This window comes from Lissotriton vulgaris, chromosome 9 (assembly GCF_964263255.1).
Source record: "Lissotriton vulgaris chromosome 9, aLisVul1.2, whole genome shotgun sequence".
Taxonomy (NCBI): Eukaryota; Metazoa; Chordata; class Amphibia; order Caudata; family Salamandridae; genus Lissotriton; species Lissotriton vulgaris.
This window is the reverse complement of record NC_141697.1, coordinates 18,054,522-18,081,081: the sequence shown is the minus strand read 5'-3', so window position 1 is coordinate 18,081,081 and position 26,560 is coordinate 18,054,522. Positions and strand designations below refer to the sequence as shown.

Below are 26,560 nucleotides of genomic sequence, written 5' to 3'. Positions count from 1 at the left end.
CACCCGAAGCATCGTTGTGAGGGAAAATGAAGTATTTGTCACTAGGAAGTACTGCATCTAGGAGGAGCACCCTTTGTGTTGCTGTGCATGAACGGGAATGGAGATGCACCGATGATCACTGCCTTCCACTTGCCTCGGTCAGAGTTTGTGGTCCTTCCAAGTTAACGCGCCCTGTTTTAAGGGTTATAACGACGTTGGTCACCATCCTCCCTTTCCCTCTTCTTCAACCTTTGACGACCCTCAGGTGATGTTTATCGATCTGGCTGGTTTAATTTTTTGTGGCTGTTGCACTCTGTGTCAGTTGATCAAGTTAAAAATGGCTTTTTTTTTTATAGAGCCTGATTTACGTCCTGTGGGGAATCCTTCCTCGTTTACTTGTTTCCAAAATAAATTTACAATACCCTCTGGACTCTCCCTTTTCTTCTTCTTGTCCCTCAACTCGCTTTTCCCTGATTATAAAAGGGAACAATCATAGTTAAAAAACCTTTCCCGCAAACTACTGCTCCGCAATGCAAAAAACATTGCAGCAGATAAGGTTACACTCAGCTAATTAATTAAAAAATATATAAGCATTAAGTACAACCTTTGGGTCATAAACCCGCACATCTTCAAACTGATAAATACTGTAGTCTAAAAGAAGACTACCAGAACAGACCTTTTCATTTTCATCCTTCAGTACAAACCACTGCTTGGTGGTCATCTAGGAACAGAGCCCATTCAGGCTGACTGATCCAGAAGGTAGAAGGAGTGAAACATGGAATGGGGGAAAAGGCAAACTGGGTAGAAAAATGTTGGGAGAAAGATCTCTTTTGAGATGGGAGCTGGAAGAGAATGACTAAGGCTTTGAAAGGGGGTTTGGAAACTAGAAATGGTTGAGCTACAAATGATTAAAGGAGGATACTTCAAAATAAACAAGATGGGAGGGAACATAACAGACTTTAGTAGACAGAAAATTGGGGGATCACACTATTTTAGGGAACAGGAGAAATCAGCTGCAGGGACCCCTTAAAGAGGTCTGGATATTCAGGCTCGGCCGTGTAGAACAGGAGAGAGAATCATCTTGTACATTCTCATATTCATGGGACACATACCAAAGGCAACATGTCTAAAATCTGGAGCCCCTCCCGGAGGAATACCACAGCATCAGCAGGGAATAAATCAAAGTTTGAAATGCATAAAACAATGGGCTGCAAGATATATGCAGCCATGGACTACTGTGAACCCCCACCATGCCTAGGAGGATAGATTTAAATTCCGACTTGAAGACCCTTGTCTCCATTGGGGTATTCCGAAATACTGGTAAGCCTACTGTGTACCGTACAAGTCAAACTTGCAATCACTTTAGTTAACAAACTGGCACAGGACTAACGTTGATGCTTCCACTTCTGGCTGCAGATATGAAATGACATGAGAATGAAGTGGGGTGGACTATTTCATTTGAGTTTTAAACAGCAACCTCCCGAATCCCTGCCCAGTTGCCCCGCTGGCCTCCCTTCCCAATACAATGGTTGTCAGAGTTTGCAGCTGTGAAATGGCATTCGAAGGAGAGCAAAGCGGAGTGCAAGGAGCGCATGGGTGGTGCAGACATAGCAGAGGTGGCACTACCTGTAAGCTGGTCAGAGAGGGGGGTGAGAGCAGGCAGAGAGGGTTTGGAAGGATGGAGCAGCACAGGAACACTTTTAGCGCTGCGAATTGAGGCTGATGGCAGAGCACATTCGCCAATGGATCTGCTTCTCATAGCTTCAAGGAAGGAGAGAAAGAGAGAAGGTGGGAGCCAAGAGGGAGAGAAAGAAGAGTGACAATGAGAGACTTTTGTGCCACAACAGCAGCGAACAGCGAGGCGGACAAAGAAAAGCAACCACAAACAACACAAAGATCTTCCACCCTCCGCCCTCCGACCAACAGATATCCCAGGCAACACACAGTACTCTGCTTATGTTTATTCCTAGTCCTACAAATCTCTCAAGAACCCTGTAGATTAATGAAATGCTACCACCAGCATCAAACAAAGCACTCTGTTCAGCAGAAAGTTATCTTTCAATATTTTATGCCCAGAAGTATGCACAGCCCTGCCTATGCCACAGATTAGCGCAAGGACAACCATTATTAACAAACATTTTGACAAGAAAATGGACAAGGGTGGTTAAAAGAGGGTAGATTCTCAAGTATGAAATGCAGGTGGGAGGAAGAAAAACCGCATCCTGAAAAAAAGATCTGCCTAAAAATATTATAGCTAGATCTGAGGGGGCATAATCCCTGGAACTAGCAGCCAATGCATGGCATGAGCAGAAGGCACAAGGAGAAGAAGGCACAAGAAGCAGCCCAGTTGGACCCTCTACAGCTCACGCACATTTACAAGCAGAAGGACTGCAGTGGCAGCTATCTCTGCCCAGACAGTATGTTCATAGATATACATCCGAGCAGGAGACCCTGAAGAGAACACCCATAGGGCTATAAAATCTTCGGCTCCTTCCTTGCCAGGAAAAGTTCCGCCAATACCCAAAGGTGAAAAACGATGTATAAAGTGGACACTTAGATCTGTGCCCTTCGAATGAGAGCGCTCTCTCAACACTGGAGACAAGGAGGATCCTCTCTGTCTCCAGAGAAGAGTTTTGTAAAAAAAAGTAGAGCAAACATGTCCCTTGATTCAAATGGAAGTAATAAGCAAAACTCTGTGTAACGTCAAGACAAGCGTTTCACAGAAGTGGTTACAGCTGCTCTGTCAAGAAACAGTGCATCAAAGTTACACTTGTGAGCAGGGCTGAATGGCAAAGGAAAAACACAAGTGACAGAATACCATCAATTAAGGGTATGGATTCTAACCCAAGAATTTAGGAGGACATTCAAGTCCAGAACCAAATCTGGCTTTCTGGCGAGGGCCAGGGAGGAAGACTAAACCAAGACGTTATGAAAAATGTTTACCAGCGACTTTGTTTATAAAGAGAAAGCACATCAGAAAGACTTCCGAAAACGACTACTATGGAAGCTTTGTATGATTCACTCATGATGCCAGAAAAGAGCTTCTAAGAAACAAAGATGAGAAACGGAAGCAGAGCAGACCATAGCACCCATGCGACTCCTCAAAGCCCATTAACAAAAGCAGGCCTTATACCACTGTATTATGTTCCTGTAGAGGTTTTCAAGCTGCCTGAATGGAGCATGACCTTTCAAGCACGCACGTTTGGGATTATAGGGATTAATGGAAAACTTGGCATCACCTCGGAGAAAGCGGATCTTGCGGGAGTGGAGTTTTGGTCAGTAGAACAAGGTCCGAGAACTAGATTTAGTTGGGCCCAAGTCATTTCAGAAGGAGCACTGTTTGCAGCTTGAGGATCACTTTATGAAGCAAGAGCGGAGAGGGGAAAACAAACAAGTTACTTACCTTGGGTAAGGCTCTTTCCTTTGAACAGTGTGACTTACAGCAGATTCCTCTCCTTGTGAGCATGCCCCGGTGCCAATCTGGATCCCAAAAACTCAAAGGCAGTGCTCCTGCAGCCCGGTACATGGCACAGTGCATCTCTGTATGCAGCTTGGCTCACGCCAGGGGTGACAATCAGAGCTTTATGTAAGCGCCATTCATGCACATTGATGTCAGATTCTTTCGCAAGCTATCAACGCGCTCGGATGCGGAGCCCATTTTTAAACGGGGAGAACCAGTGTGCACATTCCGAAACTGGGACCTTTTTAAAGGACAAGGAGACAAATCCATAGAATAGGAAAAAGGAGGGCGGAGAGGAATCTGCAAGTAGATAACGTATCTATCAGAAAAAAGCATTTATGAAGAGAAGTTGCTCTTCTAACTGCAGGTTCCTCCCACTGTGAATCGACACCAACCAGCACCTCCCAGGGTGGTAAGTGGGTGGAGTGGCTCAGATTAAAAAGTTCTAAAGGACCAAACAGGCAAAATGCCCACCTCGGCGGACCGGACTGGCAAGGATATAGAGCTTTGTGGACATGTGCAGCGATGCCCAGGTAGCTACCGGACAGATATGCAGGACCGGAGAAGCTTATCCATCAAAAGATGGTCTGCTTCTGCATCGCTTGCCCTGCTTTGTTCCAGAGAGCCCCACAAAGAGCGGATTGTCCACCCAATGCTCCTTGGTGCCACGGATGTAAAAACTGAGCACTCTCTTGGGATCCAAATAAAGTCTCTCGTCCTAGGGATGAGGCAGAACAAAAATGGTCAGAAGAGTGATAACTTGTCTGATGCTAAAATATTAATAATAATTTGTAGATTTATATAGGGCTGCTTATCACCAGTGAGGGTTTCCAGACGCTATCCATGGGCACAGGGGAGATTAAGGGAATTGCCTAGAAACATGGGATGTTGAACTGACACCAGGACGCGAAACCGGATCCCCAGCTCTGGTCGCTGCGCTGCCCATCACTACCTTCGATAAGAATGCTGTTCATGTATTTACCATCAGTTGGTCTAGGAAAAAAGGTAGTAAAATGGGGGCTGGACCGGGAGAGTCGGACTCTAACTTCCATGGCTTGCTGATGTTTATGCAACCATAAAGACCGCTTTTAAGGTGAGCCGGTGCTGGGGACAACTGTGCATTGGTTCAAATTGGGGAACCCATGAGGGAATGGAGTCCCACTGTGGCATCACAAGGGGGCTTTGGTAGAAACGTATGTTGCAAACCTTTAACAAAATGCATCACAACAGGTGATATGAACAAGGACTGCTGGCCCGGCAAATGTAAAAAGCTGGTAAGGCCAACAACAAACTTTAACAGCGCCGACAGCAAGTCAATGTTTGGCCAAAGACAAAACAAACAACAATGCACCCAACAAACGTATCCCAGCACCCGAAACAGGCATATTTCGTGGACGGGAGCAGAGCTGCCAGATTTCATTAGTGACTTTGGAGGGAGATCAAGCAAGTATAACTGTAGCTGCCCATTCGCCTCAAATTGCAGTGCTGGTCGCCTCAGGGCCAGGTGTAAGACGTCCCCTGGTGCTGCAAAGGAAGATCCTTCCTAAAGGAAGCCACATCAGAGGGCAGATGATTAGACCGAGAAGTTCTGTGTATTCACCCTCCTGGCCTGATGTGGGCCACTTTTTTCCAGGTCTTCTTCAGTACTCTGGGTAGGAAAGGAAGCAGAGGGAAGGCATACACAAGTCTCATGCTCCATTACCTGCAGAATCTCTCTTTAAGGAGAGACTTCTTGGAACATCTAACATGTAAAAAGGTTTGACACTGCGCTTTCTCTGCGGTGGAGAAGAGATCAAGCTAGGGTTCTCCCCATTGCTGGAAGACACCCTGCACCTCTTTCGGGTGAAACTGCCATTCATGCTCCACTAGGCATCGGCGGCTGAGCTCGTCCATAGTGGCAATCAAAGATGCTGCCAGTTGGTGAACTGCCAGTGAAACGCCCTGAAAATGTACCCAGCTTTAGAGGTGCAGAGCATCCTGGCACAGGATACAAAACTATCATGTTTTGCTTACTGCAGTACCAAATTGCTGTTGTGTTGTCCATGAGAAGCTGAACCACCTTCCGTTGATGCTCTGCAGGAAGGCCTTGAACGCCCGGAGAATCGCCCACAGGCTCCATCAAATGTATATAGAGGTGGGTATCTAATCACCTCTCCCATATGGCCTACCCAGTACAGTAGTGTTGCGTCAGCCAATACCGTCAACTCTGAGTGGGGTAGGCTGAGCGTCGGCAGCCGGTCCAACTGTGGTCCAGCAGCCACCACTACAGATCTTTTGCAATCTCCCCCAACTCCTGGTTGGAATCGGGCAGGTTACCAGGTGCTGGGACCACAGAGACTTCTGATGCTACAGTAGAGCCCACATAGGTCATCGGGCATGGTTGGGGAGCAGGCTGTGGGACGTCAGCAAGTCAAGAAGCTTCAGAGCCACCCTTACTGAGACCCAGGACTGAGGCTGGAACAGCAGGTCATAAGTTGAACGTCCTCGACTTCCTGGTCTAGAGTAAGGTCCAAAGGCGCACCATATCCAGGATGGGACTGACGAGAGGGAGCTTCTGTGAAGGAGTCAGGTGTACCATCGGCAGAACTAACTGTACACGGTGGGACAGGGGATTGAGACGTATGCTGCCCCTGACGGCCTGGTCATTGTCTGTTGGGTCTATGGCTCGACCTCACAATGGCTGAGAGGCCGGATGTGTGGAAGGTGTGGCCTGATGCTATTGCTGTGCCTAGTACTGGCATATGTCCAAAAAGGACTAACTATTGGGGGGGTTGAGGGAGGGAGAGAAACCGCCGGACTGGTGCCGAAAGGCTCAGAGTGTGTGCCGTAGCTTGACACTCCTTAAAAAGCTCCAGGGCCAGACCACCTTTTCTCCAAACAGCTGGGTAGCATTGAAGTACACGTCTATTAAGGACACTAGACGCTGCAGACAGAGACCTGATGTCATCCATGTATGGAGCCGTAGCCCCACGCTGGTCAAACAGCCCTTTCTAGACAGTCAGTTGTGTCTATGCCCCAGTGGATGACAAACTTGGCCACATCCCAACAATCCTAAATGGTTGGGCCACAGAAGCCTGTAAGTCTACTCGGACAGCCAGCAAGATCTCCCCAACCGTGTCCTTAAGTGTGTGAGTAGAACAACCACGTACTTTGCTGATGTTAACCTACCTCAAGGTAAGCCTGGTAGAGGGAGGAGATTGCTGTGACAAACTTTTCCATAAGTTTGGAATCTCTGTCTGGAGGAGTAGTCGGAAAGGAGTTAGGGTTGACATTTCTGGTGGATGCCTGCACCATCAAACTCAGATGCCTGCACCAGCAAACTCAGATGCCTGCACCATCAAACCCAGATGCCTGCACCATCAAACCCAGATGCCTGCACCATCAAACTCTCAGGAGTTGGAGGCAGAGTCAACAAATCATGGTCGCCTGGATCTGGTATAAATAAAGGAGGGGAAACAGGAGCTCTATTTAGGACCCCATCAGACCTCTAGAAACAGAGCGCTTGATTCCCCGAGCACTATTTACAACAATTGTTAAAAGACAAGTTGTTTTGAGGTCTACTAATGTATTGATCACCATTCTCTATTACTAAGGTCTCTCTAGTAACACCCATTCAGAGGCCCTACTAACAGAAGAGGGTTATCATGCAGATTGGTGATAAAACTCCATAATTCAATTTCTTCTTTTCGATCAACTATCATATATTAGCAACAGAACATCCTTTCCCGTAAAACAAAGGAGAGGTACTAAGTTAGATGATGAGACTGAAGTAATTTGCACATCAGCAGTCTACAACTTAATAAAGTGTTTATCCCTGATGAAGCGTCTTGCATGATTGAACAGATCGTGAAATACGTGATGGACAGTTGTGTTTGGGTAGAACAAATAAAATAATAAACATATCAAAAAAGGCACTGAGGGTCTGATTGGCTGTTCAATTAACTTTGGCTTTAAAATACACTATAGACCTTGAAACAACCTGTCCTTTAGCATTTGGAGCAGGTCTAGGCCGATGAGTGCTTGGGCTAAACAATGTTCCTGCGAGAGGGTCGGAACATGGTTCTGTCCAAGTGCCCAATAGCCCACTCGTGAGTGCTTCCTTGAAGGGCAGGAGAGGTTTGATTGGCGTCTGGCAGTCTGAAGGCCCTCTATGAGGACATTCATTTTTACCTCCGTTGTCGGGAGCTGGACGTCAAGGACTTCAGCAGACTTTCTCATCACAGAGGCGAATTATGCTCTTTTTTCTGTTGCTCATCTGGAGGAGGGACCAACCCAGGATACGGTGAGGTGTCCAACCCACCGGCCTCTTGTAGGTCTATAAACCAAATGTCTTCTTCATAATGAGGGGCAAAGTCTTCCCCATCTCCTCCATTGTTGTATCTGTTTGACAGATTCTGGTTGGAGTCAGATGTTAAAAGTTGGTGTGGTGTCTGTGTGCAACTGCGCAGTAAGGGAACAGTGCCAGAGTCTGAGGGATTGAGAGGTGACTGTGCCACATTGGGATCTGGATGGAGCCTCGAGTGAGATGAATTCGACTTGGAGATGGATACCACAATAAGCTGTGGCTTATCTTCTGGCGGTGCTGGCCTCAATGTCCAAGCGACTGACACAGACTCCAGTACGGCCCACCAAGCACGGGCTCAGAGGGCACAGGCAGCGCCGAGGACCTATGCACCTGCGGTATCCCAACATGAGGTTGCTGAGGATCCTGGGGCGCACACGAGAACCAGAGGGAGTCTGGAGGCGTGTCAATGAGGTGCAGCATGGTCCCGCGAAAGACATGCCGCGGCATCACTAACGGAACTGAAAACTTGAGGTAAATCGGGACCAACATTGATACGAACTCCTCAGTGGAACAGGAGCGAGACCTGGAAGCACAGTGACGCCCTTGTGTCTTCTCTGGCAGACACAAGTGGCAGGAAAAGGTCAAATCACACTTGGGCTTATTGTGTTACTTTTCGTGTATTTAGCTGAAGACTTCAACTGCGGGGTCCGGCGTGGTAACAACTTCGGGAGTGGGTCTCGATTTTGACCCAGAGTGGGTCCCGCGTGAAGTCTCAGAGCTTCATGTTCATGCAAGGCTTTTAGATTCATCCTTTGGTCACAGTCGTTGAGGGCTCTGAGTCATACGCCGAACTCAAACACCAGGCAGACCTCATAGGTATCTGTCACAGTCGGAGATAGTTCCTACAAGACTTACACCCTGTAGACTTAGGCAGTGGCATATTACAGTGCATACTGGGAATATTTACAGAAATAAATTCACTTCATAGAGTGAAGAGAAGAGGAGCAGATCTCCAGATCTGTTGATGAAGATGCAGAAAGGGAATGACATCAGTGCCCCAGGGCGGCAGTAACTTCTGGAGCAGAACGAGGTTGACAAGAAGTCATACTGAGCCACATTCCAGCGCACAGGAGCACTTCTTCTGAATTTTCCAGGTTCAGTCTGGCACTCGGGGATACTCACTAGGTGGGGAATCTGCAAGTAGAAGTGTTTACCCGAAAGCAAAGGACATATAGTTGAAAAAGGAAAGTTTGTGGTTTGACCCCCTCCGCTATCTAGGATGCGCAGCAAGGGCACTGCTAGTTTAGAGTTGCAAACTGCCTCCTCTGAGAAGAACATCCTTCCTGAAACATTTCTTTTGCCACACCTTTAGGTAGAAGATGCTGGTTACCCTGACACAGTGATCACTTTCAGATCTAAAGCAACTTAACGAAAGTCTGAAATGTACCTAATTGAGATGCATTGTCAAAGGGATGATGCACTTCCTCGGGCTACGATTAATTCACAGGTTGAAAGAAGGTAAATCCCAGAGTTTAAAAGAAAAGAAACCTCAGCATACTGAACTAAACGACTTGCCTACACCGAAGTGTTCGATTCCCACTGACAGACTGCAGTAATCTGGATACTATAAACTACATATTGATACAGGTCATAAAGATGTGGTAAACACTGATAGGGCCTAGAAAAACAATTCCCTGACTTTGGGAGTCAAAGGCCACGGAAGGGATGAAAAATACAGAGAAACGACTGGCGTCATCGATTTGTGCAGCCTGTCCCTTCGAGGGATCTTCTCCTGTGCTTGGACTTCCGACAGTGACCAGTCCCGAACACTGAGGCAAGGGTCAACCTCAGGGCGTTCATCCTCTCCAATGAGGAGAGACATTCAGAAACAATGATCGCTTCCAACAGTGACCAGTCCCGAACCCTGGAGGCGAGGGTCAACCTCAGGGCGTTCATCCTCTCCAACGAGGAGAGACATTCAGAAACAATGATCGCTTCCGACAGTGACCAGTCCCGAACCCTGGAGGCGAGGGTCAACCTCAGGGCGTTCATCCTCTCCAATGAGGAGAGACATTCAGAAACAATGATCGCTTCCGACAGTGACCAGTCCCGACCCCTGGAGGCGAGGGTCAACCTCAGGGCGTTCATCCTCTCCAATGAGGAGAGACATTCAGAAACAATGATCGCTTCCAACAGTGACCAGTCCCGAGCCCTGGAGGCAAGGGTCAACCTCAGGGCGTTCATCCTCTCCAACGAGGAGAGACATTCAGAAACAATGATCGCTTCCGACAGTGACCAGTCCCGAACCCTGGAGGCGAGGGTCAACCTCAGGGCGTTCATCCTCTCCAATGAGGAGAGACATTCAGAAACAATGATCGCTTCCGACAGTGACCAGTCCCGACCCCTGGAGGCGAGGGTCAACCTCAGGGCGTTCATCCTCTCCAATGAGGAGAGACATTCAGAAACAATGATCGCTTCCTACAGTGACCAGTCCCGACCCCTGGAGGAAAGGGTCAACCTCAGGGCGTTCATCCTCTCCAATGAGGAGAGACATTCAGAAACAATGATCGCTTCCGACAGTGACCAGTCCCGAACCCTGGAGGCGAGGGTCAACCTCAGGGCGTTCATCCTCTCCAACGAGGAGAGACATTCAGAAACAATGATCGCTTCCGACAGTGACCAGTCCCGAACCCTGGAGGCGAGGGTCAACCTCAGGGCGTTCATCCTCTCCAATGAGGACAGACATTCAGAAACAATGATCGCTTCCGACAGTGACCAGTCCAGAGCCCTGGAGGCAAGGGTCAACCTCAGGGCATTCATCCTCTCCAATGAGGAGAGACATTCAGAAACAATGATCGCTTCCGACAGTGACCAGTCCCGAACCCTGGAGGCGAGGGTCAACCTCAGGGCGTTCATCCTCTCCAATGAGGAGAGACATTCAGAAACAATGATTCCGACAGTGACCAGTCCCGAACTCTGGAGGCGAGGGTCAACCTCAGGGCGTTCATCCTCTCCAATGAGGAGAGACATTCAGAAACAATGATCGCTTCCGACAGTGACCAGTCCCGAACCCTGGAGGCGAGGGTCAACCTCAGGGCTTTCATCCTCTCCAATGAGGAGAGACATTCAGAAACAATGATCGCTTCCGACAGTGACCAGTCCCGAACCCTGGAGGAAAGGGTCAAACTCAGGGCGTTCATCCTCTCCAATTAGGAGAGACATTCAGAAAATATGATCGCTTCCGACAGTGACCAGTCCCGAACCCTGGAGGCAAGGGTCAACCTCAGGGCGTTCATCCTCTCCAATGAGGAGAGACATTCAAAAACAATGATCGCTTCCGACAGTGACCAGTCCCGAACCCTGGAGGCGAGGGTCAACCTCAGGGCGTTCATCCTCTCCAATGAGGAGAGACATTCAGAAACAATGATCGCTTCCGACAGTGACCAGTCCCGAACCATGGAGGCAAGGGTCAACCTCAGGGCGTTCATCCTCTCCAATGAGGAGAGACATTCAGAAACAATGATCGCTTCCGACAGTGACCAGTCCCGAACCCTGGAGGCGAGGGTCAACCTCACGGCGTTCATCCTCTCCAATGAGGAGAGACATTCAGAAACAATGATCGCTTCCGACAGTGACCAGTCCCGAACCCTGGAGGCGAGGGTCAACCTCAGGGCGTTCATCCTCTCCAACGAGGAGAGACATTCAGAAACAATGATCGCATCCGACAGTGACCAGTCCCGAACCCTGGAGGCGAGGGTCAACCTCAGGGCGTTCATCCTCTCCAACGAGGAGAGACATTCAGAAACAATGATCGCTTCCGACAGTGACCAGTCCCGAACCCTGGAGGCGAGGGTCAACCTCAGGGCGTTCATCCTCTCCAATGAGGAGAGAAATTCAAAAACAATGATCGCTTCCGACAGTGACCAGTCCCGAACCCTGGAGGCGAGGGTCAACCTCAGGGCGCTCATCCTCTCCAATGAGGAGATACATTCAGAAACAATGATCGCTTCCGACAGTGACCAGTCCCGAACCCTGGAGGCAAGGGTCAACCTCAGGGCGTTCATCCTCTCCAATGAGGAGAGACATTCAGAAACAATGATCGCTTCCGACAGTGACCAGTCCCGAACCCTGGAGGCGAGGGTCAACCTCAGGGCGTTCATCCACTCCAATGAGGAGAGACATTCAGAAACAATGATCGCTTCCGACAGTGACCAGTCCCGAACCCTGGAGGCGAGGGTCAACCTCAGGGCGCTCATCCTCTCCAATGAGGAGATACATTCAGAAACAATGATCGCTTCCGACAGTGACCAGTCCCGAACCCTGGAGGCAAGGGTCAACCTCAGGGCGTTCATCCTCTCCAATGAGGAGAGACATTCAGAAACAATGATCGCTTCCGACAGTGACCAGTCCCGAACCCTGGAGGCGAGGGTCAACCTCAGGGCGTTCATCCTCTCCAATGAGGAGAGACATTCAGAAACAATGATCGCTTCCGACAGTGACCAGTCCCGACCCCTGGAGGCGAGGGTCAACCTCAGGGCGTTCATCCTCTCCAATGAGGAGAGACATTCAGAAACAATGATCGCTTCCGACAGTGACCAGTCCCGAACCCTGGAGGCGAGGGTCAACCTCAGGGCGTTCATCCTCTCCAATGAGGAGAGACATTCAGAAACAATGATCGCTTCCGACAGTGACCAGTCCCGAACCCTGGAGGCAAGGGTCAACCTCAGGGCGTTCATCCTCTCCAATGAGGAGAGACATTCAGAAACAATGATCGCTTCCGACAGTGACCAGTCCCGAACCCTGGAGGCGAGGGTCAACCTCAGGGCGTTCATCCTCTCCAATGAGGAGAGACATTCAGAAACAATGATCGCTTCCGACAGTGACCAGTCCCGAACCCTGGAGGCGAGGGTCAACCTCAGGGCGTTCATCCTCTCCAATGAGGAGAGACATTCAGAAACAATGATCGCTTCGGACAGTGACCAGTCCCGAACCCTGGAGGTGAGGGTCAACCTCAGGGCGTTCATCCTCTCCAATGAGGAGAGACATTCAGAAACAATGATCGCTTCCGACAGTGACCAGTCCCGAGCCCTGGAGGGGAGGGTCAACCTCAGGGCGTTCATCCTCTCCAATGAGGAGAGACATTCAGAAACAATGATCGCTTCCGACAGTGACCAGTCCCGAACCCTGGAGGCGAGGGTCAACCTCAGGGCGTTCATCCTCTCCAATGAGGAGAGACATTCAGAAACAATGATCGCTTCCTACAGTGACCAGTCCCGAACCCTGGAGGCGAGGGTCAACCTCAGGGCGTTCATCCTCTCCAATTAGGAGAGACATTCAGAAACAATGATCGCTTCCTACAGTGACCAGTCCCGAACCCTGGAGGCGAGGGTCAACCTCAGGGCGTTCATCCTCTCCAATTAGGAGAGACATTCAGAAAATATGATCGCTTCCGACAGTGACCAGTCCCGAACCCTGGAGTCAAGGGTCAACCTCAGGGCGTTCATCCTCTCCAATGAGGAGAGACATTCTGAAACAATGATCGCTTCCGACAGTGACCAGTCCCGAACCCTGGAGGCGAGGGTCAACCTCAGGGCGTTCATCTTCTCCAATGAGGAGAGACATTCAGAAACAATGATCGCTTCCAACAGTGACCAGTCCCGAGCCCTAGAGGCAAGGGTCAACCTCAGGGCGTTCATCCTCTCCAATGAGGAGAGACATTCAGAAACAATGATCGCTTCCGACAGTGACCAGTCCAGAGCCCTGGAGGCAAGGGTCAACCTCAGGGCGCTCATCCTCTCCAATTAGGAGAGACATTCAGAAACAATGATCGCTTCCGACAGTGACCAGTCCCGAACCCTGGAGGCAAGGGTCAACCTCAGGGCATTCATCCTCTCCAATGAGGAGAGACATTCAGAAACAATGATCGCTTCCGACAGTGACCAGTCCCGACCCCTGGAGGCGAGGGTCAACCTCAGGGCGTTCATCCTCTCCAATGAGGAGAGACATTCAGAAACAATGATCGCTTCCGACAGTGACCAGTCCTGACCCCTGGAGGAAAGGGTCAACCTCAGGGCGTTCATCCTCTCCAATGAGGAGAGACATTCAGAAACAATGATCGCTTCCGACAGTGACCAGTCCCGAACCCTGGAGGCGAGGGTCAACCTCAGGGCGTTCATCCTCTCCAATGAGGAGAGACATTCAGAAACAATGATCGCTTCCGACAGTGACCAGTCCCGAGCCCTGGAGGGGAGGGTCAACCTCAGGGCGTTCATCCTCTCCAATGAGGAGAGACATTCAGAAACAATGATCGCTTCCGACAGTGACCAGTCCCGAACCCTGGAGGCGAGGGTCAACCTCAGGGCGTTCATCCTCTCCAATGAGGAGAGACATTCAGAAACAATGATCGCTTCCTACAGTGACCAGTCCCGAACCCTGGAGGCGAGGGTCAACCTCAGGGCGTTCATCCTCTCCAATTAGGAGAGACATTCAGAAACAATGATCGCTTCCGACAGTGACCAGTCCCGACCCCTGGAGGAAAGGGTCAACCTCAGGGCGTTCATCCTCTCCAATGAGGAGAGACATTCAGAAACAATGATCGCTTCCGACAGTGACCAGTCCCGAGCCCTGGAGGCGAGGGTCAACCTCAGGGCGTTCATCCTCTCCAACGAGGAGAGACATTCAGAAACAATGATCGCATCCGACAGTGACCAGTCCCGAACCCTGGAGGCGAGGGTCAACCTCAGGGCGTTCATCCTCTCCAACGAGGAGAGACATTCAGAAACAATGATCGCATCCGACAGTGACCAGTCCCGAACCCTGGAGGCGAGGGTCAACCTCAGGGCGTTCATCCTCTCCAATTAGGAGAGACATTCAGAAACAATGATCGCTTCCTACAGTGACCAGTCCCGAACCCTGGAGGCGAGGGTCAACCTCAGGGCGTTCATCCTCTCCAATTAGGAGAGACATTCAGAAAATATGATCGCTTCCGACAGTGACCAGTCCCGAACCCTGGAGTCAAGGGTCAACCTCAGGGCGTTCATCCTCTCCAATGAGGAGAGACATTCTGAAACAATGATCGCTTCCGACAGTGACCAGTCCCGAACCCTGGAGGCGAGGGTCAACCTCAGGGCGTTCATCCTCTCCAATGAGGAGAGACATTCTGAAACAATGATCGCTTCCGACAGTGACCAGTCCCGAACCCTGGAGGCGAGGGTCAACCTCAGGGCGTTCATCTTCTCCAATGAGGAGAGACATTCAGAAACAATGATCGCTTCCGACAGTGACCAGTCCCGAACCATGGAGGCAAGGGTCAACCTCAGGGCGTTCATCCTCTCCAATGAGGAGAGACATTCAGAAACAATGTGGTGCATCAGCTCATGGATGAAAAAGACAGCTTTTGGATTTTAAAAAGAACCCCATAAAACACATAGTAATAGGGCCAAGGTTATGTAACCAATATTTAGAAGGGTTTAAGTTTTTTTGGAAACAGATTCCTAGAACCCTTAAATCACAACACCCTTGATGTGCCACATAGCAAGGGAGTTTGAGCAAATGACTAAGAAAAACATCATCCACATAAACAATAAAGAAATTGTAAGGACAGACATTGGCCCTTGTTTAATCCATAGCAGTGGAGAGAAAGCGGACGGAAAGATAGTGGGCCTGTTGGGTGAGAGCATCAACAGAAGCGTGGCCTTGAGTCAACATGGGCTTCCAATTGTGAAAAATTACTCTCTGCGGTGCAAAACTGCTCGGGCCCTATCTCAACTGGGAAGTGACATCCCCAAGAATCTATCAGGAAGAAGGGTTTGGACTTGGGTGTAAGGAAGCTGAGTCACTGACAAGAGGCACTACTTCCAACAACAGCAAACATACATATGCTGTTCATGGGGGAGGCTGGATCAGGGATGGTATTTACTCACTATGCTAGCTGCTGACAAAAACAGACCGTAGACCTCTGTCCTATTTCTTTGACTCGGCGAGGACGCAGAGTCCTCTGTAACCTGAGAGTTACAATAATCAAGGCCCAGGATTTAATTTCTCAGCCTCATCGGGTACGGTGATATTATCACGGTGTTGCCTTCAGGCTACTTTTGGTTTTGTGCCCAACGCCAGCAGGCGTAAGCACACCACCATATTCTACTTGTAACTGCTGGAAGTCAGAAAGTAGATTAATGTAACTTGGCTTCCTTTAGAAGACTCTACAGCTGCGAAGGGTATCATTTTTACCGCTCATAACCAGCCCAATAAGAGTTGCTGAGCTCGAATTTTAGTTGGGCACCAATAATGATACAAACTAGATTAGCAGAGACAGCACTAAAGCTGGCATTGGCCCACTTGTGTGGTTGTAAAAGACAGGTTTACAAAAGGTTTGCGCTGGAGCCAGTGGAAAGCTAGGGAGTGCCGAAGGACAGCTCGATATGCCTGCACATGCTGGAGATGTATCCCTTTACTTTACTGTGAACATTCTCGCATGAGAAATGTGATGCAGACTCCAGATCGGAGCTGTCCTTCCCTTAGAACTTGCATCCATGGTCGAGCCTCTATGGCGCACTAGAGTCATCGCTCCAACTGCCTGCTGTGGGGGTTGAGCAGGGGTTGCAAGCGAATGTTGTCCCGAGGTCGGACTGGTGCGTGTCCTTTGTATTGTTATTGCAAGAAATTCTATATAGCACCATTGCTGGTGAATTGATGCATTATATATGACTCTTACTGGATGGTACCAGCCCTGCCGTAAGATGCTCATATTTCCACAAAATGCTAACAAAATAAGTTTCTTTTTTTTTTTTTTAAACAAAGTCACTGTTCCACTGACAGCCACCATCAGAGGGATATCTGTGGGGGGGGGGGGGGGTGCCAGAGGGAGCTACAGGTGAGTCTCAGGACCTGCATTGCATGTTTCGGTTTTGTCAGTAATCCTCTGTGCTTAGGTGAACTAATTCTAAGATTCAGGAAGGTAATGCCAGTCAGGGGCACTGATCAAATGGACTCGGCTGTTACTGATTTGATTTGATTAGTAAGCTTGTAAAGCGCGCAAACGCCCAAGGGCGTCTTTGCGTTGTTGTCTGATGCGTTCCAGATTAATTCAGGGGTACGATTCTAGCTTAACAGGGATACGACCATGTTTTGACTGCTTTTCTAAAAGCCAGAAGCAATGGGCTACTTCTTATTGCAGTGGGTAGAAGGTTACATAACTTGGCTGGCCTCAGCAGGAAGCTTCTTCCTCCCCACCTCGCCTGCCTGAACTTGGGTAATTGAAGAAGTTTTGAGTGAGTCGATCTTAGACTTCTCGCTGGGACATACCATTTAAAATGTGTTCTCAGGAACTGAGGCCCTGAGCCATGAAGTGCCTTATATGCCAGACACAGAGACTTAAAGTCAATCCTTTTGTCCACTGGTAACCAGCGAAGGGCCCTTAGTCTGTGGGAGACTGATTCGAATCTGGGTATGTCTAGCACTAGCTTAGCTGCTGCGTTCTGGAGGCGTTGTAGTTTAGCTAGGTATTGGGCTTGAATTGCTAAACATAAAGCATTTCAGTAGTCTAATCTAGACAAGGCCAGCGCCGTGACTACTGTTTTGCGTGAATCAAAGGGGATAAAAGGACATATTCTTCTGATCATTTTTAGGATATACCAGATGGAAGAGGACAGATTATTGGTCTGGGCGTTAAAGGCCAATTTCTCGTCGAATAGGACTCACAGATTTTTGACTTTGCATACTGGGATTGGGCAGTCGCCCAGACTGTCAGGCCACCATTTGGGGGACCAAAAAATCCACGTTGGAGCCCAAAAGCATGACCTCTGTCTTATCGCCGTTCAGCTTTAAACAGTTCCTCTGCATCCATTGATCCTGCACGGGGTTAATGCCAGCCAGGGGCACTGATCCAGTGGCCTCAGCTGTTACTGCATGCATGAGGGTAATGCCAGCGAAGGGGACGGATCCAGGGGCTTCAGCTGTTACTGCATGCATGAGACTAGTGCCAGCCAGGGGCGCTGATCCAGGGGCTTCAGCTGTTACTGCATGCATGGGGACAATGCCAGCCAAGGGCGCTCATCCAGAGGCTTCGGCTGTTACTGCATGCATGAGGGTAGTGCCAGCCAAGGGCACTGATCCAGTGGCTTCAGTTTGTTACTGCATGCATGAGGGTAATGCCAGAGAATGGCACAGATCCAGAGGCTGCGGCTGTTACTGCATGCATGAGGAGAATGCCAGCTAGGGGCACTGATCCAGAGGCTTCAGGTGTTACTGCATGAATAAGGATAATGCCAGCCAAGGGCACTGATCCAGAGGCTTCGGCGGTTACTGCATGCATGAGGGTAGTGCCAGCCAAGGGTGCTGATCCAGTGGCCTCGGCTGACACTGCTTGCATGAGGCTTATGCCAGCCAAGGGCACTGATCCAGTGGCTGTGGCTGTTACTGCATGCATGAGGGTAATGCCATCCAGGCTTTAGGTGTTACCTATACAGGTAGAATCCCAAAAGATCTCATTTTGCTGTTTTTTGCATTTCTTGGAAATTGACAAATGCAGTGCCAGTAGCAGCACAGTAGGCGACAGTCAGACTGATTTTCCTGGTTTGGTATCCAACCATTCCCGAATACTTGCTCTGCTCGACTAGTATATGGCACACCCAGAGGAGGTCTAGTTGCAAATCGAATAGTGCCTTTGTGTGGGGACAATTGACCTACAGAAAGATAGGGTAATGTTCTGTGCTCGCAGAGGGATGTAGACACTCACTGTGCTATAAGAGCGGGGCCAACCAAGCAACCTGATGGCAACACAGCCAATGCAAAGAGATATGCAGATAGCGCAAGACAGAGGAAAAGAGAGAGGATGAAAGAGAGAGAGAGAGCAAGATAAGAGGGGGCAATAGAGAGAGGGGTACGAGGATGGAGAGAGGAAATGATGGGAGAGAGAAATTATGAGAGGGAAAAGCAGAAGAAAGAGGGCGAGGAACAAAGAGGAAGGAGAGAATGAGCAAAATGAAGAGACAAAAAAAGAGAAACCCAGAGGGACTTTCAATGCACAGGACACCAGAACACAGGCACGCAAACCCTGGACTGGGTGCACCGGTTGGGGCTGGACCAAGTCTTTGGGCTCTGATGACCTGATGTGAAAGCTTCAAGATTCATATACACTTGCTCTGTACAGCTCAGACTGTGCTGGGAGGACAGTCTGGAAGTAAAGCTTCTAGGCACTTAGCCCCCACAGCTGGCCCTTCTTAGTTTTTCATCTGGTACAGGACTATATCCGTTATCTCCTCGGGTATACAACCACCTCCACACTACAGTACATAGCTTTCGAGTAGCACTGGATGACAACAGTGCATAAAACGGTTGTTATCCCAAGAGGGATAAGCAAATATTTTGAGTTAATGAATTATTTGTTCAAAGTTTGAGTTTTGAAACATAAGTTGTTCAGGACTACAGAACAGTAACAGGTGGAAGAACCCATGAAGGCAGAAGAGAGAAGAAAAAGCCAATCCACGTGGGCCGGTGAAACAGGGAACTGGAGTACAAAGTAGTGTGAATCAGGGGTTAATACAATGCCTGTTACCCAAGTATGGTCTATAGAAGGCCATGACCGGTTACCTACGTATGTCTATAGAAAGCCATGCCTGCTTACCCACATATGGTCTATGGAAGGCCCTGCCTGCTTACCTACGCATGGTCTATAGAAGGCAATGCCTGCTTACCTACGTATGGTCTTTAGAAGGCGATGACTCCTTACCCACGTATGGTCCATGAAAGGCAAAGCCTGCTTCCCTAAGTATGGTCTCTAGAAGGCAATGCCTGCTTACCTACGCATGGTCTATGGAAGGCCATGCCTGCTTACCTACGCATGGTATATGGAAGGCCATGCCTGCTTACCTACGCATGGTATATGGAAGGCCATGCCTGCTTACCTACGCATGGTATATGGAAGGCCATGCCTGCTTACCTACGTATGGTCTTTAGAAGGCGATGACTCCTTACCCACGTATGGTCCATGAAAGGCAAAGCCTGCTTCCCTAAGTATGGTCTCTAGAAGGCAATGCCTGCTTACCTACGCATGGTCTATGGAAGGCCATGCCTGCTTACCTACGCATGGTATATGGAAGGCCATGCCTGCTTACCTACTCATGGTATATGGAAGGCCATGCCTGCTTACCTACTCATGGTATATGGAAGGCCATGCCTGCTTACCTACGTATGGTCTTTAGAAGGCGATGACTCCTTACCCACGTATGGTCCATGAAAGGCAAAGCCTGCTTCCCTAAGTATGGTCTCTAGAAGGCAATGCCTGCTTACCTACGCATGGTCTATGGAAGGCCATGCCTGCTTACCTATGTATGATCTATGGAAGGCCATGCCTGCTTACTTATGTATGGTCTATGGAAGGCCATGCCTGCTTACCCACGTATGGTCTATGGAAGGCCAAGGGCTGGCCAGCAGTGGCTACTGGCATGTATAGCTCTGCATAGACTGAGGAAGAGACTTCGAGTATCTTGATTTAAAGAGTTTGCCTCTCCGAATAAGGTTGCAGCTAATTAATCTCTATGTTTTTGAAACCCGGTATCCAGTGATAGGGCATCAACCTCTCCATCAGTCCTTGCTGCACCTCGACTCAAAAATAAAAACTGTCTGCAGCCCGGTGCCATGGAAATCTGCACTAGCTAGAAGGCAACACAGCAGTATTCAGTGACACAAAAAACGGAAAGGTACTTTTTACTGAGGCGTGCTCTGCAAAGGTGGAGGAGGATTCAACCAGGTAGAATCTACAGGGTGGAGAGATTAAACAAATCCAACGTAACAAGCAGAAAAGTCACACCCAGTCACGCTGCAGAGGTTTCTGTTTTAGTATAGTGTGGTGGGCAGAAAGGACACCGAGCAGCAATATTTAAGTGCTGAACAGAAACAGTAAAACAAACAGGATCCTGGACCCAGAAGGGGAGACTTTCCCCCTCTAAGTTCAGGCCACAGCAATCCAATTCCAGAACATTTCACTCCCCCTTACTATCATCATACATCACGTAAGTACATACCAATTGTTTTCTGCCGCACAATATTCCTTGCCTTCTCTGTGCCTGGGGACCCAGTGGTCGTGGCACTGCGTTGCCTCATTGGGGCCTGTCCCGGTTGGTCTCGACTCCAGCCGCGGGAGAAAGACTTGTCAACGGATGCCTTGGGGAACTCGTGCCCGGTTACTTAGAAAACAAAGTGGCATGTGTGTAACTGCAAATAACTCAGTCATTCTTATTGTATGCGCTCTACATATAGCTCCAAACATTTCAGTTTGCGGCCATTTCAAATCATGTTAAGTAAAAACATACAGCTTCATAAAAAGAGAAAGAAAAGATTATTCAGGGTTCTCCAACCTTTACTGTAATAAGAGCTACTTACGATCAATCAAATTCATCCCCAACTACTATCATCAGTAGTGCTGCAATAGTGACCACATCAAACAAGGTTATGTTAAGTGACCACCCTATGTAAAATTACCCACAGTGTTTGCCTGACTGCATCCGGGAGGATTGCCAGCAGGAATGTAAAAACAAGCTGTGGAATGCCTTTCCGTAGAAAACACAACTGAACTAGCTGAAATGCCCCTGGCACCAAGGTAATAATATTAATAATAAACCTCCCCAGCGTCACAATTTATCACTCAAATAGATTTTAAAAATTTAAACCTCAGTTTATCATTTATTAAAATAAACCCATTTTTGTCTCAAATACACACTTTTCAGTTTTGGTAAAAATGTATTCAGTCCATCACAAGCTTCTAATTTAGCCTGCTGGACTGGGCACAGCAGAGCTACTTCCAGGTAGCTGGAGAGCTACCAGTAGGTCACGAGCTGCTCACAGGAGAAGCCGGGAACAGGATGGGATTGGGCTGTAAACATTGAAAAGATGCAGTGATCTCAACGAGCGGAAGAAGTATAAACCCTGGATGAGCACAGCTCGAGTCCAGTCACATTATGGGAGAAGCTCCGTAGACGGCATTACTCAATTACAGGTCTTAGCAGTAAGAGCTCCGTGTGAACGAGACTGTGTTCTTGTTACAGGACAATAACCTTTCTTGTTTAGTCTTTAGCTCAAGGATACTTTAGATTTCACATGCTGTGAATTAACAATCCAGTGCTGGGCAGGAAATACCACCTCGTTTACTGGTTTTACCATTGACCAGAGGCATGTTGCTGCGGCTCGAAGTGACTACAACCCACTCTGGAGACGTCCACTTCAGGTTGCTTTTTACATCATCGGGTTGAGAAGCAGAGAAAGGTCACAAACCGTACAGCTCATGGACAGCTGTTTACAAGTCAGTGGTTAGAGCCAACTTTGAAAGCAGCAGTACAGTTCTTATCAAAAGGGACCCAATGTTTACTCAATGTGTGGCCCTTTCCAGTCCTTTGTGGGTGGGAGAAGACACATTGTCGGTACCCGTGGGCAGAAATCACACGATGTACAACTAATGCATTTTACAAAACTGTGGGAAACTGGCTCTTTATACGATATACCATTTGGTGGTTTTATCGTGCACAGTGTCCAGAGATTTCCCAGAAGTGTAAAGGGTGCAATGTAAACCCAAAGTGCTCTATTAGTGGAAGTGTGGGCGAGCAGCCTTAGAGTGTAAGACATTTGTTATACACACACACCAATAAATGACAAAACTCAAAAAGGAGATCCACACCAATTGTAGAAAAATCAGCTTCTCTCGAGTTTTATTTTAAGACCAAGATGTATGCATGAATGTAAATATGTTTTTCAAGAAAAATACTTTAAAAGGGGGACATAATGTACTTTTCAGGCTTCTCCAGGTCAAATTATGGGAGGAAAACAAGAATGCAGTTTGCAGGGAAGTACTCGGCTTACGAATTCAGTCTCCAAGACTGCACCACCAGCGGCACTGGGGCTGCCAGGTACAGAGGTCAAAATTGGGGTCAGGCGCCCAATGGTAATCAATGGAGACTGGGGGTAATCAAAGTCACGCTGCTCACAGGTGAGTAAAGGGGTGTCGGGGTCGATCTCCTGGAGTTAAGGTAAGTACAGGGGGCACAATGCAGCATCAAACTTACACCCTCCGCGGCACAGGGGAGGTTGGGTGCAGGGTGCCAACACAGTGTCAGGCGCCCAATGCCACTCAATTGGGGAGATCGGTCTTGAAGAAAGACAGCAGGCTCATGCCAGGAGGAAAAAGAAAAACCTACAGCTGCCCAGGTAAATAAAGATACTAGGGGACATAGCAACACCGTTGGTCAAACTACCCATGGCGCAGAGGCTTCGGGTGCAGCAGTGACCTCTGGCATCGGGAAACAGCTTGCCGAGCATATATGAACTAAGTATAGCGTACTCCTACTATGCATTCTCCGCCCTAGGTGTCTAGGGGGTGTGTGTGTGTTCTGCCAAGAATCCCCTACTGGATGATCCAACCCCCATTACCTGAAGGGAAAGTATGTGGGTCCCCACCTTGGTCACAGGTTGGACATTTCTCCTCGCACAGTGATCAGCAAGCAGCTGAACTAAGATTTCAGTGGGTAGTGACCTGGCAAGAACAGCAAGTGCTCCTCTGCCTTAACCCGGAAATGCTTGTTTATTTGTAACAAAAGCATCCTTGCTCCCGAGTCAAGAACAAAGTCAGGCTGCCATTGTTTATGATCTATTGCTAGCTGCGTCACCTGATGGACAAATAATAGTCACATTTGCACAATGTGCGTTCAGAATTTGTACGAAGTGTTCAAGTGTTGTGATAGTGTTCCACCAAGTGGAATTTGTTAGCATTGAGGTTTCAGGGAAACTAATCCTGCACTGTCACACATGCAAATGTGTGTCAAAAGTCATCATGTGACAGAGAAAGCAGCTTCGGAAACATGTGCATGTCAAATGGCAGCTTTTTCTCCTGGGCCTAACCGAGCCATGTGACAGAGGTGGGGCTCTGACAAAGACAAGAGTCCTCTGATCTCCACCCCTCCCACATGACTTTCACATCGCAGCACTGACACATCAGTCGCCACGGTCAAACCCAGATGGGGTCGGGCAGGGAGAGGGTTCACCGCCTCGCCAACTGCAGCTGAGACACCACTGCAGGTCTTTTGCAGTATCCTCTGAAACTTGATGAAATCCAATAGGGTCCCCTGGTGCTGGGCCCACTGAAACTTCCAGTTCCCCTTTAGAGTCCAAATATGCTTCCTGGCATAGTTGACGAGCACCATGCAGGATGCCAAGAGGCCCAGAAACATCAGCGCCACGCTCACCAGACGCAGGACCAAAGATGACACCGAGATCAACGCTTGAATGTGCTGGGCTTGTTGGGGTGGAAGGGAGGCCCAAAATAGCACCATATGCAGGATAGCTCCAATGAAAGGGAGTCCAATGTGATTTTAGCACATTGAGAGTGAACGCTAACAATGTCAGGAGGTTCGTTGTCATCTGGTGGCAGTCACTCACTGACTTTGGCGAGCTTGCATTGGACAGTCAGTTGTCGAGGTAGGGGACATTTGGAATCCCCAATCTCCCAATGTCTGCTGTGAACACCCCCATCACTTTCGTGAACACCTGAGGGGCACTAGTGAGGTCGAGGGAGAGCATGGCAAAATGAAAATGCTGCTGGCCCACCCAGAACCATACATAGAGCCCGTTGGACTGCACTGTGGATATATGAAAGTAGGCATCTTGCAGTTAGAAAGCTAACATCTGTTGTTTTGATCCACGGCAGAAATAACCAGGCCATTATGAATTCATTCTTCAACAAAAAGACCTCTGCCCTTCTTCAGCATGAAGAAATAGCAAGTGTAGCAGCCAGTCCCTATTTCCGGGGTCGGGAACCTATTGATGGCCCTTTGGACATAGGAGCATCTGTTTCTTGGAGCAAGATGCACCTCTGAAAAATGTTCCGATGTGGGCAGGTAGTGGTGCGGGTCTAAAAGGAATGGTACTTTTTGTGTTAGCTATTTTCAAAAAAAATTTTTTAAAGCGGTCAGATTTCAGCCATGAGCCTCGAACGCAGTAATGTTATCCTACAGTAGAAACATACACTGCAAAGGGTCACTAGCAAACGACTTACAGGACTGTTCTACTGGACTTAAGGTAAGTAGGGGCAAAGGTCCAAGAAAGCTCTAAGAGTTCAAGGCTACCTGCCCTGGGGTGTCTGGGTACAGAGGTGCATTTAGCGGTGGCAGCCTCAATTACAAATGTTGAAGTCAATCAGGGAACGGTACCTGCAAAGAAAGGATAAGTGGGGACTGGGGGACTAATCTGGCAGAACCCAAAGGGTGGCTTGGCTATTGAGGGTCTCAGGATCATAGAGACACTGTTGGTTTCAATGGACTCAGGCTGGGGGTTTGTGTACATAGGAGGTTTGTACAGCGGTTCGGCGAGTTTGAGACTCCAGCGGTTCTTGTGCACATGCAAAAGACGCAGAAGAAACACAGGAAGACGACTTATGGCATGGAGCTGGCTTCTGTTGAAGTCCCTCAATATGCAGGTAACTTTTGGCGGAGGTGGTGTTCAGACTCACCACAAACAAGCCTTGGTGCTTGCAACAGGCTCCAGGACCACGGGTATTGGTGCAGGGAGTTTCTGGGTTGGCTCAGCGTATCAAAAACAGGATGGATTGATGGGGCAGACCTTCTGGACACTCCGAGTGACCTCTTCCTGGCCTGCTGCTACGTCAACAGACCCGGTGGACAGCAGGCCAGTGAATAGACTGAGGTTGGTGGCTGCAGGCCAGGAGCTCCTCCACTTCAAGGGAAATGGTGGCTGGTTGGCGAAGTGCCAGCAGCCCTCCGAGGCTTCGGAAAAATGCACAGCTGCAGGATGTAAGATCTTTGTAACTGTACGGACAGGAGCAGGTAGGGTTTGGGGCCAAGTCAAAGCTAGTTCTCGCATTCCACGGCTCTTATTTGTACTTTTTCTTCTTTAGTCAGTCGAATCTGATTTCCAGGTGTCAGGGAGGCACCTAAATACTACATTTAGGATTGTTCAGAGGAGTGAAAGGTAGTAGCAAAAGGGCTACTTACCCTTGTTGTCACTATACTCCCTATATGACCACTTCCTGTGGGAAGTGGGCATAACCCTGTCCCAGAGTTTCTAATTCTACCAAAAACAAGATAGTGAAACCCTTCTTCCATAGAGCACATCAGGTAGCCCACATTAGGGGTATGACTACCCTGCTGGTGCAACACCCCTACATGCTTAGCTAATTTCCTGCCTGTCCTGTCGCCAAATGAGCTTCAGGGCAGGGGCTGGCATCTCCAAGGTCTGGGGGAAGCAGGGGTCCCTTATCAAAGGAGGCATAGGTATGAACATCTTCCTCCTGAGCAGGCATTGCTCAGAGTTTGAGCTCTCACCTGCAGGGGATTCAAAAACCTGTCTGTGGCGGCAGGCTGGATGATACCGGTCAGTGAGCACACTTAATACTGGTAGGTTTTTCAATGGGTACCTCTAAGGTGCCCTCTGGGGGCACGTCATAATAAACCTAGTACTGGCAAAAGTACAGATTTGTTAAGACAAGGCGTGTGATACCAAACACCATAGGTTTCAGTAAAGCCATCATGTAGCTGGGGAACTCATAATGACCAATGCCCAGTACATATACTTAACATGGCTTCCCTGTTCACTTGTAGTATCTAGTATTTGAACTAGACTGCACAGGGGCATATCTACTCCTTCAGATATGTCCTCACATAAAATATAATGTACCCAATGAGGCTCGCAGTAGAGGTTACTTACATATATCATATGACTTTGGCACGGCACACAGGGAGTGTTTGCACACATGGTTTGCACCACTTCACGCAGTCTGCAATGGCAGTCTGCAGGAGTTTGTTGGGTGGGTCCCTTAAAGTGGCATAATGCATGAT

The 26,560-nt window shown here is 48.8% G+C and overlaps 1 protein-coding gene across 9 annotated transcripts in view; it reads right to left on the bottom strand.

Annotated features, from left to right (window-relative positions):
- Window positions 1-26,560, bottom strand: part of RALGAPA1 (Ral GTPase activating protein catalytic subunit alpha 1) — a 775,068-nt gene that overhangs the window by 580,996 nt on the left and 167,512 nt on the right. For 5 of the 9 annotated variants that reach the window (XM_086936922.1, XM_086936927.1, XM_086936924.1 and 2 more), the window contains exons 16-17: window positions 20,747-20,908; window positions 1,606-1,740 (exon numbers count right to left, since the gene is read on the bottom strand). In XM_086936922.1, the coding sequence (XP_086793048.1) occupies window positions 1,606-1,740; window positions 20,747-20,908 (297 nt within the window). The remainder of the gene's footprint in view (window positions 1-1,605; window positions 1,741-20,746; window positions 20,909-26,560) is intronic. The other 4 variants (XM_086936929.1, XM_086936925.1, XM_086936923.1 and 1 more) reach the window with 1 other exon arrangement.